Here is a 17,927-nt window from a genome sequence, read left to right on the forward strand (position 1 = left end):
CACACGCATGTCAACGGTCGACAGCCCACACGCAATTTAAGCCGGGGTCTTCTTCGTTATTGCTTGTCGAGGTAGAGCTAGACAGGGTAGCTAGGTACGTAGGAGGTAGAATGGCCATTGCAACTCGGCCCGGCCACAGCTAGCAGCTTATCAGCTCGGGAGGGGGCTAAAACAACAATAATCCACGTACCATAGGTACATGTAGTTATCCCCTCGACTGGATCTCCGATAATTAAATGCCGGCACCCATAATCACCCATCCATCACTAGCAGTATGGTACTATATTTTACTATAGTAACTGTATTAGTTAGTCAGTATTCGAAACACCACCACCAAACAGTACCCTAATCATGGAACCACGCACAACCACAGCCCACTTGTTGTGGGGACACTCAGCTGAAGTTGACCACACTTACAAGCTCGAGTGATTACCCATGAAAACTGGTCATATCATATATACTCAAACTATAGAGTCAGTAGCCTTTGATTATTCGAATATCGGCCATTTGCCATTAACTTTGGTCCCGGCCCTTCGAAACCGGTATTCAACCCGCAAGCTCCAGCGCCATCCCCTGACCATGGCAAAATCAAACTAAAACAGGGCTGGAACTGATTGATACCATTTTACAATCGCGGCGCAGTATGAGGCAAGTGGTAATAATGTGACGATGTTGGCGGCGGCATCACTGGGTATGACTGTTATAACGCCCGCGGTAGGGCTCTGCGCGCGGGATTTACATGATCTGTGATGCGAGCTTTTACAGTATTGGCTTGTACGAATAATAAAAGCTCGGAAACTATACACCTCTATATGTCTGGAAATATTCTAAATCGATACAGGGTTAGTGAGTATATACAAAATATACATCTGTTAAAAGTTTACAATCATTGAAGTTTACTTACATCTCTCCCCGGCATGTCATGCAATGTAAAATGGCTTCGAGTGATTGCGCATGAATGATTTGCGCCACATACATGTATCTATACGTACATGTAGTTCCCCTCGCGCACAGACAGTCAAATAGTTGTACAACGGCTTATGTATCAACGATGGGGGTGCTGCATGCATTGGCGATTACCGTGGGACCCCGGCTACTCTTGATCCTAGGGATTCATATTATACTCATGACCATGGGGCATCACTCGCATGCCCTGTTAAGTTACTTACTAGCACTGCTTAGTTAGCCAACAGAGAATACAGTCGAGGGTAAATCATGATAGTTACATGTACTGAGCTAGACAGAGAGCAACGTATCCCGGTCAATGTGCAACAGCTCAAAGCACCCAGGAATGGACTGGAAATAGTCTCCTTCTCATTTGTTATTGCCGCGTAATACCAATTGCCCCTCCCTAGCTTCGGAAAACTGTGTTGAACAGTAGAAGTTCCTTTCTGAAGGCTTTATATGAGGCATGGAGCTGCACATACATAAATAAGTGGGCATCTCCAACCCATAAACCTTAATCTCACCACGACCCCAGCCAGCCAACGCACCCCATCCATACCTAAACCCATATCTCCCAAACAAACGGTTTCTCTGAAGCTTCCAGAATAAATATCACTGCTTCACCACCCATATCTAAAGCATCCAAGGCGAACAGATCCAAGAGACAAAAATCGATACAAGTTAACACAGCACTCCGGCCAACTACAATTCTATATTCCTGCTAGTTACCGCAAGCGGTAATCCTCAAACAGACTCGCCTACTTTCAAAAGAAAAATCGATCAACCATGCCTGCACCTCCAAAAATCTCGCTTTGCTGTGTCTGCTCATCTGGTTATGGGCTCGACAAACCGGGATGCAGTGTATGCCGACATACACGATGCGGGAACTGCGCAACACAGGGAATTTGGACATGCTGCAATTGCCAATCCCAGTACGGCTTAGGAACGCGCGAATGTTCTGTCTGCCTCCACCATCGTTGCGATAGATGCAAACGCGGCTAGTCATACATGGCGATCAAGAACAAAAAAATATAAAAAGACACAACGCTTCCACCGGCGAGGCGAATATCTGTTTGTTAGTTGCAGTCCTGGCAGGTCTAGCTGACTGACGCGTGTGACGTACGTAACGTCCGTACGATTTTACGGGTGTGAATGTTTCCGCCGGGCGGGAACTATTTTCCTTCCCTTTCCTTTGATGAGACGAAACCTGGGTGGCTGTATTTTTCCCATTTGTTTTTCCTTTTTCGTTTGCGTTTTGTTTTGTTCTAGAAACCTGATCAGGATCGATCGCGTCATCCCGGTCAGTGGGTGGTGGGGTGTGAAAGGCGTTATTTTGTACCTTAGAGTGTCAATTGATAGAGAGATGAGTAGAATGTTTCATGTAGCGCAAATGTAACGTACATATATTCAGTACAATTCCAGGATGTTCCTAGCTGCCGAGGCAAGCCATCGAGGGCCGAGGGCCCGAATATAAACCACTCTTGATTATCGTCGGACCATTGCTAGACATTGAGTTATAAAGGGTATTAAAGGCCCCGTACGATTTAGCTAGCTCCGCCGGAACAATGGAAGTTTTTATTTTTCCTCGAGAGCCCGGGCATAGCCTGCAGCTTGCAGATGTAACCCGGATGTTTCAACTTCAACATCTTCATTTTCGCTCGATAAACACGTGTTTAGTGCTGGGTAAGGACTTACTACTATTATTTAGAACTTTGTAGGTACTGCCTTTGTTCAAACATCATCCGACGTTGGTGTTGGTCACGCCGCCCGTTCACGCAGCTGAGCCTCCTTTACCGGTTCCACATGTAATCAATCAAATTCCTTGGCACCAGCCTCAATCAACGTACAGAACTAGTACGTCCAACTTGATAGCAATAATAAGGAATTAGTACTAGCATATGCACACGTACGAACGTGATACGTAAATATTTAATGGTCCTGTCGAGTGATGGCCTATGAACATGCATGTAGCAACCAATACATAGATGGTTCGGCCCTACTCGACCAGGGCACCAGATCCGTTCGGTCTGTGGTTGAGAGTATGTGTAAGCCCATAAAAAGTCAAATCAGTAGAGGGCTGTGTGAACTGAGGGCTTGTTGAAAGAAGCAATAAATGAATCACCCACGATATCAATCTATGTTCCTCTCCTTATAACTATTTATTGGCGCCTGATGTGTCAATCTACATTTCTCTGTCTCGCCGCCGGCGCCATGAGCCAAACCCATATAATCCCTGTATTTTTTCGATTCCTTTTTACTTTTGTGGTTTCATGTATGTAGACTTGGTTACTAAATAGGGGTATGCAATATTAGCACAAAGATCTACTCTAGAGACAGGCCGCGAATTTGACCGTGCCATCTGTCTAAGGGATCGTGCATTACTCACATACCGGATTTAGGGAGTACGAGCTATCGAATCCTGCCTTTCTGTAAGGAAGTCCGGTGCTGAAAAGATGATTCCATGAACATCTTCTTCAGCAAAGACACAAGGTAGTATCCAGTTCAACTGCTAGCTGTACTGCCATGAGAATGGTACCAGTGCCTCGGGCCCAGTATGCCCCGCAGGGCTGGCTTACAGGCAGGTGATCACTTCGAGGCCTTTGTGGCTGGGGCGGAGGTGTATCGTAACTGAGTGTTGAGTTTCCTGGAGATGGAATCATATTAACTGGTAGGATATTGATGATGCAAGAAGGTGGGGAAATCGGGACAACAGCAAGATCGTGATGACGTGAGCAGCTCAGGCAACGCGTACAATAGCGGCGTCTTGGATTTGCTTTTCGGCATCCTAAAAATGATATTATATTATACTTTAAGTAAATACATGTAATCGAGATACCAATCCATTTGGTTTTAATTTGCAAACTGATAGATGACATGAATCACTCAATAATAGTTGTGATAATTGAGTGAGATGTACTTGGGATTCGCTGCTTGGAATCTCGCGAGGCAGCATTTATATTTTATCGATACTTCTAGATCTGATTTGCGAGTTCTGTACTGCATCGGCTGCAATCAACGGATGCTGCATATGTACTCTAGTAGAGTACCTACTCGAGTACTCTATGCATGTTTCTGCCCCCGCCCTCGAGAATCAAAAGTAAAACTGTTCTTATGCAGGGACGGAGTGTCTTAGCCGCATGTATTTCATGTTTCACTGGTAAGTGGGGTGGATTTCGTTAGAGAAGTCTCGGGCCTGTCGGCTTCCGATAAGAGCAAAATAAACTACATACTGTACATACAATGTAGTGGCATGATCGAGTTATGTATTGAAAAAAGTTTTTTCACAGACAGTCTTAAGCCCCCACACGTGGGTAATCAATGAGTTTCTTTTTATCATGCTGCATATTAGCCGTGGGGGACATGTTCAGGTGATGGATTACATGTGCTCCTTAAGTACTTGTACGTATATGTATATGTATGTATTCATTTCATGGAATCGCACTCGGTGCTGTAGTATCACTTCGCCACCAGCTGACCACGTATATGTAGTTTATTAATCAGAGATTCAGTACAGTACGTACATAACCGAGGATCAAATTATCATATTCTTCGAAGCATTGACCCAGTATTGATGGGTTTGTAGCTCTAGCTCTTAAGGGGTCGGTGAAGTTTATGTATACATACTTTATTTACTATATGTATATATGCTCTCTTAATGCGTCCGCGGCAGAACTTAAGATAATAAAATATATCTATGCACTGTATGTACGATGATTGACCGTGTGGTACGAAAAATCTAGGCTTATATATGTATTTTATTTCGATATTAGTGAATGCGAGTGCTCCATCGTGACGCACTCGAACTACTGAAATCGAATTAATATACCTAGCAACGTAGAGTAGCTGGATCTCAATTATGCAGAATACTCCCAAACCGACTAGTCCTCACCAATTGCAAGGGGCCGACTTGAAAGGGAAAGTTAATATACCTACATATGTATTCACAAGGTCGGGCCGACCCGCGGAGAGTGCCCATTGATCATTAATGTTAACTTAGACCACTAGTAGCTGCACATAAATATAAATATTCCTTATATGGCAGGTTTAGTCCACTTGCACCTGCATCACGGCTAGAAGCGATCGCTGAGATAGCACGAGATCAAGGGGGCGACTCGACCGGGTGATATCTCGTGATTAAGAAGATCCAAACCTGCACACCTTAGATTATTAGTTAAAAAGACATTAGATTGAAACAGATTAAGGTGGCGATGGCGAAGCACACGCAGAAATTGTTGAAAGAGATGCGTCTTACTAATCTCGTTCTCATATCTCCTACATTGACATGGTTGGAACTTTTAGTTCTAGTTGCTGACGAACATGCATGGCTCGCTAACTCGCGGAGGGGGGGTTGCTCAATGAACCATCTTATTCAGGTGCGATCGGCTATTACAAAGAGCAAAAACCGGCCAAAATAAAAATCCCTTGAGAAGAACTCCCTATCATGGATGATGAGCTATCTTATATATAGCCTCCCGGTAATGGCACTTTAGTTGAAGTAGGTTACATCTGTATATAACCTAGCGAAAACCCTTTTCACGATTGTGTAACGTGCGTTGCCGAATTTACGTTCTGTTCTTTTAACAGTCACGTATCTTTCTTCATTTGAAGGCATGTTCCGCCTAGGTTGTGGATACATGTATTTCTCAATAAACTTTGGGTAGGCATCGAAGCCCCAAACACTTTCCCAAGTGAAGGCTCCTCGGGAACGTTCCTAAGTAAATACTATTTCTGGCTAACCTAGAAAAATTGTGGTCCATATCTCTAGGAATAATTAGTTACTACTAAAAGAATACCGAATGCGCATGCAATTGGTGTCCTATGTCCCTTGGTTAGTCTTGGATACAATGTTTAAAGGAGGCCATACTATACCTAGTGTGCCAGGGCATCACATGTCATCAGGGGGTTGGTTAATCATGATAGTATATCGATCAATGAATTTATCCTCCCTTCAACGTTAGTCTTCGCGAATACTAGCTCCTTCAGAAATGTACCCCCTCTGTGGGGGGTTGGTTGCCTTACCAATTAATTATAAGGAGTCTTTTTTGGAAGAGGAACGCTTCTACGGTGATCAAGCACAGAAGAAGTGCCAACATTGCATACCCAGAGCGCTCTGTATAAGGACAATGAGTCCTGCAGATATAAACCCAATAGTACGGAGGCGGAGGCTATGTATTGTGGGGTGACAAAAGTTCTCGCGATTTTCGCATAGCAACCAGCAGAAATTACCCAAAAGACCAATCCACAAAGTCGGCAATCGGGATTCATACCTAGGAGATATGTTCTATCAATCCTCAGATCTCTGATCATGTTTATATCTTCATTATATCTTTTGTGGTCGTGGAGTTATAATCGTTTTATGACCCGTCCTCGTACAGATCTGCTGAATCACGAGAACTTTTGTCACCCAACAATACTTATATAAGCCGTGTGATGAATCGATATAGATGGCTTTAACATTATTTTGAGTTTTTAGGGGCCGTTTACATAGCTGAATTATGAGTCCTTTAGATGAAACCTTATTTTCAATCACCTGCTATATAAAAACGGCTCCACCCCACACCCTACCAATACGACCGCCAAAAGTCTATCTCTAAGCTATTGTCACTCATCCCCACCATAAAATCACCTTTGACATCACCACCGGCGCAGAATATGCATCAAAATGTGGTAGTTTCATTAATACTGAATCGATTATGGTTGATTAAAGCTGGTGCTTAGACAATACATCGCCAATACATCTCCACCACTGTCAGCAACAGCAGCGGCAGCAGTAGCAGTACTACATAATAGCAGACTTGAGCGCTTATATATAGACTCATCTCGAACACACTCGCCTATCAATCGTTCCGTTTCAAATATTCCAACTTGTGGTACTTAGGAGGTATGTACTATCGGGGAACCAAACACCCAGACTTATCCGGAAAGTAGATACATAATTTTATTATACCTCACCTCATTCTAATCCCACATTGACAGATGCTGGGAAAGATATTATATCTTTTCAACGTCTTCTTCCGTAAGTGGAGCTTGGTCTATGAGTCGGACGAGCTTGAGCTGATGGTCCCGCCTGTCTCGAGCCAGCGTTTTGTGGATCACACCCGCCCAACTCTAATTCTGACCTATAAACGTCTTCAAAACTAACAAGCCCGGGCGTTCAAAGCTCCGAGACGGTTTCTTTCGGATATGCTTGAGTAACCCCGGAAAATCTCCAAATCCAATGACCGGATGTATATTTGCGCTTGGTCAGGCAAAGAACTATACCAGAGTCTATTTAAATAGTTTAGGGAGACTCAAAACTAAAGCCATATCCATTGGTAAAAAACATCTTGTTCGCTTCCATGGCCAAGGTAGAATGAGCATTTGTGATGGCGAAAGAATACACGATAATGCTACTTGCTCTATACTCTACAGGGGCACCTGTCGTGTCCCCCACTCTCGGCGATCAAGCTCGTCGCGCGCGTTTTGCGCGAATTTGGTATTTTATCTTGGCTTTTAGTTTTAAATGTGGGGAAGGCGGGAGGTCGGGATATCGGGGCAAATTACTACGAGAATGAGGGTTTTGGTACGTACTGAAAGATGATTGGTTGAGGTATAGATTATTCTGGTTTACATGTGTTGGCAAGTTCGAAAAACCAAAACCGTTAAGGCCTCGAGTGATATTTCGTGTTTAACCCCTGACAAGCATTAAGGACTGACATCTTGAAGTAGAGGCCTAGGTTCTCGAAAATTCAAAATGGTGGGCAGTGGTAATCTCTTATTCTCAATTTCTATCCTTTAGGAAGATCGTCGGGACTCAATGTCCGCATGAACAAAAAACACATATCGATGAATCATTGCTTCATCAACTTCGAGATCCACTCTGGAACCGCCGGCTTCTTCCCCCACCTCTCCTCCCAAGTACCCTTCACACTTGTTTCTCCAGATGTTACCGGCAATGCGAACACCGCCGAGACCAACCATGTCTCTCCTTCTTTTGGCAAATTTATCGCCTCTAGCTGCGGCAAAACCGTCCTTGCTGCAATTAAATTGGCGTTCGCATCTACATTCATCACAACTCCCTTCCTCTGATCACCCGGTGACATATCCAAGATACCCACTGCTCCCGCAGAAGAAACTGCAAACGCTTCACCCAGCTTTGTGAACCTCCCTTCATCCCCATCAAATGTATCCAATGTCCTTCCATCTTTGCTGGTCTGCCCGTATATTGCGAATGCCCCCTCTACAGACATGAGCTTTCGGTTTGGATTCTTAAGTTTATGAACTCTCAAATGCCAGTTCTCAGACACACTCTCGACGGGCGGTATCAGCCATGTTTCAACCTCCACATCAGGCCATGGGAACCATTTTGATATGAGCACTGGTTCACCATCTACCGACTCAATTCGTGCCCCAGGTGCCAGTCGTCTCGTCTTCCAGGTTTCCCCTTCATCTTCAGAAAACGCAATCATGCTATCGGCTGCGTGTTGGTCAAGGCCAAATGATCCGGTGGGCACACTGAATCCAAATGCCGAAGAGTAGGCGAATTTTCCATATTTGGCTTGCGTGGCTTTAAGTGGGTAATGACACGCCTGGCCTGATGACAACAGAAAAGTGTGTCCACCCAGATGGCTGATAATATGACTTGGGTGATGTAACGCAACGGTTTTGGGGAGCTGTGAAGACGGATATGGTAGCTCTTCTGCTTTCCAGAAAGGGTGTGATTCTGAGAGTGCGAGTGGGATGAATGCTTTCATTCCCCAATATGGGGATCCAGGGGAGTTATAATTCTCGGTGAAGTACATGTTTGGGTAGCAATAACCTATTGAAAGGGTTCCGTCGGAGGAGAAAATGTCCTGGCGAGACCACCAACGAAGGTTTCGGAGGAGAATGCCCTTGATGACACCCCAGGATAGAGGAGCGGGAAGTTCAACGTCTGCAAAAGCTACAGCACCCCAGAAGGCGGCCATGGCCATTCGATAGGTTGTGCTACGACCAAAGGGAATTGCACGCCCTTCGTTATCGTCAGAATAGTGAAATTCCAGTCGTTGAGGATATTGAGGTATTACCTTCTTCATCAAACATGTGCACAAAGTCGGCAGCATATTTTCGGGCCCTGTCCCTGTACTCTTCAGATCTCGCTGGGTCCGTATCTGCGGCTAGCTTTGAGTAAACCAGTTGAGCATACTGGATCGCAAATGATCCAGAATAATAATCAAGCTGCCGGACCCCCTCAGGTCCGTCGCGGGACCATCCATCACCGAGATAGAAGGTATCCAGATGGTCCAGATCAGCCTTCAACCTCTCTGGATCAAATGGTGCCCCCACCTTTGAAAGTCCTAGATTTGCAAATACTCTAAACCAAAGCCTAACGCCAAAATATTTAACCATCATTGCCAAGACACTTGGCCATTTATTAGGAAATCCTTACCAATTCGTGTTTGGCATCTATTCCCAACCCAGTCAGCACTTTATGCTAAAACTAAAGTTTTATAGTTTGTTCATACCTCTTTATCATTGATTGCATTCAGCCACTTCACCACGTTCTCCTTCTCCCTCGTTCCCAACGGCTCCCACATTGCCCCCGGCGCAACTGCTAACGAAAACCCAATGGGAGACATCTCAACCATTCTCTGGTCTCTCGCTCTCGTTTCTCCCCAATACTCATTACTCTCTGGATCAGTTCCAGCAGCTAATCCATGAACCCACCTCTCTGTACCTTCGTATTTACCACCGCCAGCAAGAAGAGATGCGAGCCCCCAAAGGGGGCGCGCAAATCCTTCAAGTTGTGCGGCAGTCTCATCGTAATGTGTGGCAGTGCTGCCAATCTTGATACGGGCACCATTGGGAGATGTATGAGGTGCTAAAGGGTTAAGAAAGGACTCGAGAGCATTGTGGAGGTCCGCACGGGTTTTCAACGGATTTGTAGAGAATGGATGTGGTGAAAGGGGCATTGTATTTGGCACGTTGATATCTCTCCTGAAATAAGTCAAAAGGTTCTGAAGTTCTCTCTGGTGTTAATTTTCTCTGATGAAATTGGGTCCGTGGAGGCTAGATGCTACGGAAAAGACAAAAGACCAGAACAGCTTTCTGTAGCAAAACAGCTAACCATGAGCATCTCTATATCCACAGCCCAGTACTAGCACTGAAGCTAGCGTAACCCTAACCCACTCTCAAGTACTGCGGGGAACCAATGATCATCTCGGCTAAATCGTAGCATTGTGCCTGACAGCTTAACTCGATGAACTATCACGACATTATTAACCGAAAATGCGGAGAAACGTCTTGGTATCTTCTCGGCATAATTGCGCTTCGATCGTGAGCATGAGCTGAGTACGACCGAACTCTGGGTAAAACAATATTCGGTCTCTCAGGAACAAAACAGCGAGGTACTTGGGGAATTAGCCCCTGCAGCTCCATCTTGAGATAGCATTGCCGCGGCGCATCTCGGAAAAACTAATTGATGAAGAGGAGGTAGTGGTGCGTTCTAGCCAAGAATGTCGAATATGCCTAGGGTCTGGCGGGGTTGGTTAGTTAGATAAGTAGGGCCCTGGATGCCCCTCAGCTCAGGAAGCTTAACATTGACATCACCTCATCCATAGCTATAGTTTACTCCTAAGAATACTCAATAATGGCACCTGTCAACGTTTTGATGGTCTGTATCTCTCTATGGGAAGGCACTGAGTCAATTGCTGATGGTTTATATATGAATAGGTTGGTACTGGAGAGTACACCACTGGCTGGACCGGAAGTGGTGGATCTCAGTCTGATAAGAAGGTATAACCCCTACCCTACATCGACAAACAAACAAAACTAATCGCAATAGGTCGGTGTTGTCGGATTAACTCTTTTCGACCTCCGCCGTCGCGGAAAGGTTGGCGAACTCAGCATGGTTGGAACCAATGGTTCCAAGTTTCCCGCCATCAGTATGTTCTCCCGTTGATGTCCTTTACTCATTCTAGAATTTCACCAACAAATATTAGAAAACCATCTCGAGAAGAACATTAGAGACGTGTATAACGGACTTGATGTCTCCTTCACTGCTTTCCCCGCCGGTGAAACCCGTGACCCAGAAGCCTACAAAGCCGCCATTGACGCGCTGAAGCCCGGTGATGCCATTACAATCTTCACGCCCGACACAACACATTTCCCTATCGCTTTATACGCCATCCAAAGGGGAATTCACGTACTGGTTACTAAACCGGCTACGAAGACTTTAGAAGACCACCTTAAGCTTATCGAGGAGGCGGATAAGCATGGTGTATTCGTCTATGTTGAGCACCACAAAAGATTCGACCCAGCCTACTCAGATGCCCGTGCCAAAGCAAAGACTCTGGGCGACTTCAACTACTTTTACTCCTACATGTCACAGCCCAAATCCCAGCTCGAGACATTCAAGGCATGGGCCGGTGTCGACTCTGACATCTCCTACTATCTCAACTCGCATCACATTGATATCAACGCATCCATGATTCCAGACTGGACACCCTTCAAGGTGACCGCTTCCGGTTCCCGCGGTACCGCCACTGATCTCGGGTGCGCCGAGGGTACAGAGGACACAATCACCCTTCTTGTGGACTGGAGGAAGAACAGTGACAAGTCAAAGGTGGGAACAGGTGTTTACACAGCTTCTTGGACGGCGCCGCAGAAGGCCGGAGTACACTCAAATCAGTACTTCCATTACATGGCTAGTCAGGGTGAGATTAGAGCAAACCAGGCCAAGAGAGGTTATGATGTCACTGATGACAACCTTGGTGCTTTGGCGTGGTATAATCCGTAAGAACTCCCCTAACCCTATTATCTCAAACAACATTGTTCGTTTGCTAAAGTACGTCAATGAATTCAGCTTCTACATGCGCTACGCCCCTGATGAAGAGGGCAACTTCGGCGGTCAAACTGGTTATGGATATATCTCATTCGAGAAATTTGTAGACGCATGCAACCTATTGAATGAAAAGAAAATCACTCTTGAGGCGCTCGATAAGCGTGGTCTTCCAACACTAAGGAACACAGTGGTTACGGGAGCCATCCTCCATGCAGGAAGAGTCTCGCTAGATGAGAAGCGAAGTGTGGAGATCAAAGAGGTGGGAGGTGTTTTGACGCTAGTATAAAGTATTACTACTTCTGTACTCTACTGTTCAAATAAATTTCTTGGCCTTCTATCTTGTTCTAGATATCATTACCATTTTCTTTCTTTTTTTGAGGAGCAAGCCTCATTTAATTGTGATCACATGGAGGGCTTAATAAGCCACATCATACACAACGGGAAAATTCACCCCGAAAATTTCGAAATGCCTAGCTTATTGGCCAATCTTGTCACGGACCGATACCTGAGACAAGACAAGATCAAGGCACAAATCAGCCGGGATTAAGCTTTTAACCGGGAAATATAGTGGCGCACCTTAGATACTCACCGTTACTTGGCGGCGTAGATGTAGCTACGTATTCTGGATACAAGCATTCAGTTGCCGTTCTTGCCACCGCGCTACTGTGGTTACAAATCTATTCTCATATAAAGTGAGATAGATTGAGAGCTTGGTGTGAGTAAAAACTAGTGAGTCGGTCAGCAAGTTAGGTAGGATCTCTCACCTGATATGGGAGGGCAGATAGATGCCAGATGGGTCAGCGGAAGGCAAACCTAAATACCAGGGCCAAGCACTGAATAATATATTATATGCAGACGTAATATCGATCACGGACTAGTACTGTATTATGGGGATGGATCGGACGATGAAAATGGGAGCAGCAATTTATCCTTGGGGGCTGATATATAAAACCAATCCACTGGGAATTTTTCCCGGGAAGGTAAGTATTGCATTTATTTAGACGCATGTGTGTGCAGGTCTAGGAGGTGGTGCTAAGGTAGTACTCGGGGCAGGTAAGAAGAACCTGAAAATGACTTTTGATGGTAACAACCTCTGATTCGCGGCTGGCGAAAAGCTACACCAAATTGAGCACCTGCTTGCAGCTTGCATTTTCAGGTTCTTATTGCCTGCCCCGAGTACTTTGAAGGTGTATCGAGTAGTAATACGTATAGCATGTGATGTGAGAGACCAAGAAGCTCTAAGTAGGTGGGTAGGTTTTTGTGGAGGGATTGTAAGCTCTGAAGCACGATGACCATGGTATTGGCAGAAGATTTCGAAAAATGAGTTTAAGAAGCTAGATTTTACTCGCATAATATACTAGAGCTAGAGGCCTCCCGCTTGGCGTTACCCCGAAATTGCAAATCATTTTTTGTGCAGTCAAATACCAACTCGCAATTGAAAACAGCTTCAGTCTTTGAGCAACGTCATTATCGTACGCATGAAAATACTCTCCTTATCTCAGGGGGAAAATGGGCTCCTGTTAAACCAATGAAAGTACGATACTGTAGTATTGGCATTCTAGCTCAGTTTTGAGTAATCTAAACTACATGCGCTTAGTGCTCTCAGAAAGCTGGAACTAGGGCTTATAGCTAGCCGAAGCTCACAACATACATGAGTACATGTATTGAAAACTGGGTTAGTCGTGCCCGACATAGACTAAGCTAGACTTGTAATCTTCATGATTGTCACTTTTCCATGGCCAGCAAGCATCACTCAAATGAACTCAAGGCTTTCCATGGACGATATTTGGATTACGCCAATTAATTACTTTGATACATTTTTTTTATCCACAGAAACATCAAACCGGCCCCCCACTCTCAAAACAAGAGCTAGCTATCATAAAAACAGAAAAGATTCGTTTCCACACTAGTACATTCCCTTAGTTCCTGGACTCGACATGAGTAGCAACAGGAAATTTCTCGTCATCAAGGTTTGAACCACCCTGAGGCAGGCCTCTCTCCGAGTCTGAAATCTTGGTATCGACAACGCCAAAGATTTCGTCCATCTTCTCGAGTGAGACGCCCTTGGTTTCTGGCACGAAGAACCATGTAAAGAAGAACATAGAGAAACAGAAAGACCCATAGATGAAATAAGTTCCGTACCCTCCCTCTCCAACAGTAGCCATCATGTTAGGCGTAGCTCTCGCAACAACAAAGTTGAACAACCATTGGGTAGCTGCTCCCAAAGCGACATTGGTAGCTCTAAGACGGGCGGTAGGGATTTCGGAGACATAGATCCAACAGACTGGACCCCACCCAAACTGGAAGAAGGAAGCGAACAAGAAAATCATGACGATAGCGATGTAACCGGCTGGGGGAACATCGGCGCCCACCTGTGGGGGGTCGAAGCGGACGTAAAAGCCGATATAGAACATGCAGGCACCCTGAGCGATGGATGTCCAGAGGAGCGATTTACGACGACCGAGGGAGTCCGCAACAAAGAGAAGGAAGATGGAGCAAGTGATCATTTTGACAATTCCATAGATACCGGTAGCGAAGAGACCAGTTTCAGTTCCTGAGAGACCGAGGTTGGCCTGGTTTTTGTTAGCACGTTGGACAAGCTAAAAGGAATCAAAGTGCTTACAAAGATCTGGGGAGCATAGTAGTTGATAGCGTTGGTACCAGTCATCTGTTGGCAAACCATGAGACCGATAGAAAGCAGAGCTCTGTTACGGTTTCCTCGGATGGTCCACATCTCTTTCTGCAGATCCCAGAAGCCACTCCCACCTGTTAAGCGTGCCTCAAACTCGAGCTGTTCCCTCATTTCGTGGAGTTCTGCCTGGACATATTCGTGATCACCTGGAAGGTTACGGACACGACCAAGAGTGGCGGTAGCTTTCTCCCATTGATCGGTCTTTGCAAGCCAACGCGGTGACTCGTTGCTGACCAGCATACCAAGGGCGAGGAAGACGGCGGGGAGTCCCTGCATAGCAAGGGATACAATCCATTGGGCATTTCCTTTGACGTGGAGAAGGTTTCCGTAATTGATCCAGAAAGCGATACAGACACCAGTGACAATCTGTTTGTAAAGAATTAGCTGATGATCAGAGCTAAAAGGAAGAAATGAGATACTTACAAAGAGTTGATATAGACCAGTCAAAGCACCACGAATGGCACGAGGGGCGTTTTCAGATGTGTAAAGAGGGTTGACCATAGAAGCAGCACCGACCCCGACACCAGAGACAAATCTACTCAAATTTTAGTCGCCGTCATTCACAGCAGTCTGTTCGCAATACTGACCTTCCAATATACATAGCAGCCAAGTGACCCATGGACGCGGCTTGCAATACGGTTCCAACAATAGCAATTATAGCACATCCAAAGAGTGTAACCCTTCGCCCAAACTTATCGGCAAACCAACTGGCAGCCAATGCACCAATGAAACATCCTGCCTGTAGAGTAGACACGATGTTCGCCTCCAAGTTGGCACCACCAACTTTGTCTAGATGCTGAAGCCCAAACATACTAAGAAGAACAAATCCATTAGTCCCATGTGACGGTTTAGAAAATTAACAATATCATGAACAGGAAACATACTGTCTGAAAGTGTCCAGTTTCAGGACACCGCCGATAATACCAATATCCATACCAAACAACATACCAGCAAAGCATGCTGAGCATGATAGGACATAAACCCTCCAGTTGTAAATCTGGGGGGGATCATTTTTCATGGCATCATTCTTGACAATCTTTGTGAGGAAAGACATCTTGAGCGTTTTTTCTGGAGGGTCTCTGAATGAACTCGCCGTGGACCTGTCGAACACAAGATGAATTGAAGGGGCCTTTGGACATTCATATATACCCTCAACCCTCCCCCCCCCCCCCCCCCCCCCCCCCTCTTCCCCAACACCCCTACTTACTCCACCTCCACATATTGAGGAGTTTGATTATAGTAGCTTTCATGCATATGATATGCGTCTTTGCCACAACTCGCTTGTTCGCCTGCTTAGGCAAGGGTAGGGTAAAGTCCATACAGAGTAAATCCTATTGTTTTTTTAACTTTTAGTTATCGGTGCTCGGGAGAATCTTGAGCGCCTTGGTTTTCTTGGCCGGCGCAAGATCTAACATTACCACGTGTGGATGACAGGATCTAGGACAATGTGTTAGGCCTTTCACGGAAGACGTTTCCTAACCGTACGGGCATCAGTGCGAGAAGATGGTGTGGACTATGCAGCCATTATCTCAGTTTGACTTCCATACAGACCATACCCTAAAAAGCCACTTTCAGCTTTACCGAACTCCTAAGCATTTGTTAGAGTGCACTATGGCATGGCTCCCATCCCCACCTTTTTACCCCACAACCGGCTAATCTCACTAAAAACACGTCCCGCACCTCTATGTAGAGCAGGCAACGGGCGCCAGATTAGTTGGGCAGATTTTATTACCGAGTCCGACTTTGGCATGGATAAATGATCTAGCGTTACCAACCTTTGGATCATAGCCAGTCAATTGAAAACTCATGCGAGACTGTATTCCATAGCCCACCGGGGGATGATCACCAATCACAACACCAGGACAGACGGGGAAACACCAAAAACTTACCGCAGGTTCAACTAGCATTCGGTGAAATACCCTAGTACTATCAGGTACCTCTGGATTGAGGATATAGGGTGGTCAAACCCAGGTTTTTTCCAGCTTTCGATGCACATGGAAAACGCGTCGTAATTATGTAGTTACTCCTGGACCAGGTGATTTCCAAATTCTCAACTCATGTGGCCCAGCAGAGGCAATCTAAGGCGTTGTATTAGCAGCCCCTTGGCTCACCCCAGATTTCAGAGGCGTTTTCTCAAATATGGGGGCGGAACCAGTGCCCACACCTTGGCCCGATTAACTAACCCCACACGCCAAGAAAACAGTTACATACTTCACGGCCCTTCCGTTTCTTACTTTAGTGGTGAATTGTTCAATCTTGGCTTTATCTCACGCGCGCACTTCGAATCTTTAAAGGACCGAAGCTTCAGCCACATATTACATAGCAAACGCCAAAAACTCAAATTTAAGCCGACATGATTTATCCCTCGACAATCTTCGCTATAATATTCCCCGCATGTCTTGGATGAGGGAAAATCAATGGCTCCGGGCTATATCGACGCTCCATTCCATCCCGTCCATTCTGTGATGGGTGTCAAACTATCTATTTATCACAATATCTATTTATCAAAAGAGATTTTTCTCCATTCATGATTGGTGTGAAATTTATTAATCTAAAATTCCTCTTATATTACAGGGGGACCCTTTTTCCTATTCTTCTACCTCCCTCCGAAAGCAGGTGCGTATAGGTGATGGAGATCTTTACGAATTCCAACATAGCGATCTATCCCAAGAAGAGTCAATCTCGATTTAGTGCGTGCGCGACTACCTGCCGTATATCTGTCTGGCCTGGATGGGATATTTTCAAAATCCCTGAATTTCAAAGCTCTTTGGGGGTTTTACGCGGCTACCCTGGTAATCTATGTTCTTACTGCTGTAAATTTAAAGTAGACACATAAGGGTTAAATTCCGGTTAAACTTGCCGCCAGCATGATTATTTTACAAAAATGATCTAGCTTATCTTTCCACTGTGGTTATGAATTGGATTGGGCTCACGAATACTTTCATTTTTTTCCTTGATTCAAACCGATTGATGCATGGTGAAGTAAGTGAGTTATTGTGGAAAGATTCTTGCGACATAGTGGAGTACTAATCTATAGCCACGGCCGCTGTAACTATCCATACACGGGTCGGAAATAACAAAACCCCGAATGTGAGATACGGGGGTACGCTTTCTTAGAATACCTAGTCTCGGGACAATGTTAAGAAAATGGGTGTTCGGCGTGTTCCACCTTTCTTTCTTCGGGTCCACAGCTTGGAAGAATAGTGAGAAATGAGGTACGTTCGGAGTATGTTACCCCTGACTCGAGAATAACTGCCAGCCATGGGGTACACGTAGACCATGAAAGACATATTATACAAAGGGTCCGGTTCGTCTCATCTCACTCGCACCCCCGCTCCAGCGGCCAGGAAAGAAGCACTCTATATGATGGGAACAGAGGAACTAAGGATCGTCTTGCATTGGGAATCATTGGAAAGGTGTGGTGTTACAATATGTGCATTACAACTGTTCCCACTTCTTTTCTCCGAGATATCCTGCAAATCATAATTA

General features: G+C 45.3%; 3 protein-coding genes across 3 annotated transcripts; 1 reads left to right on the forward strand and 2 right to left on the reverse strand.

Moving 5' to 3' along the window:
- Positions 1-7,775: 7,775 nt before the first annotated feature.
- LAJ45_11091 (uncharacterized protein) lies at positions 7,776-9,875 on the reverse strand (the record flags this gene model as incomplete). Its single annotated transcript, XM_046120603.1, has 4 exons — positions 7,776-8,935; positions 8,991-9,289; positions 9,353-9,369; positions 9,429-9,875. The coding sequence occupies 4 exons, from the start codon at positions 9,873-9,875 to the stop codon at positions 7,776-7,778; spliced, it is 1,923 nt and encodes a 640-aa protein (XP_045966190.1).
- A 677-nt stretch (positions 9,876-10,552) lies between these two features.
- LAJ45_11092 (uncharacterized protein) lies at positions 10,553-12,032 on the forward strand (the record flags this gene model as incomplete). The annotated part of the gene is made up of 5 exons (XM_046120604.1): positions 10,553-10,576; positions 10,636-10,698; positions 10,748-10,847; positions 10,905-11,697; positions 11,768-12,032. The coding sequence occupies 5 exons, from the start codon at positions 10,553-10,555 to the stop codon at positions 12,030-12,032; spliced, it is 1,245 nt and encodes a 414-aa protein (XP_045966191.1).
- Positions 12,033-13,665: 1,633 nt separating this feature from the next.
- Positions 13,666-15,492, reverse strand: LAJ45_11093 (uncharacterized protein; the record flags this gene model as incomplete). The annotated part of the gene is made up of 5 exons (XM_046120605.1): positions 13,666-14,319; positions 14,370-14,804; positions 14,862-14,973; positions 15,026-15,250; positions 15,323-15,492. 5 exons carry the CDS (start codon positions 15,490-15,492, stop codon positions 13,666-13,668), a joined length of 1,596 nt encoding a protein of 531 aa, XP_045966192.1.
- Between the last annotated feature and the right edge of the window lie 2,435 nt (positions 15,493-17,927).

This window comes from Morchella importuna (genome assembly GCF_003444635.1).
Source record: "Morchella importuna strain M04M26 chromosome Unknown Morimp01GS056, whole genome shotgun sequence".
Lineage (NCBI taxonomy): Eukaryota > Fungi > Ascomycota > Pezizomycetes > Pezizales > Morchellaceae > Morchella > Morchella importuna.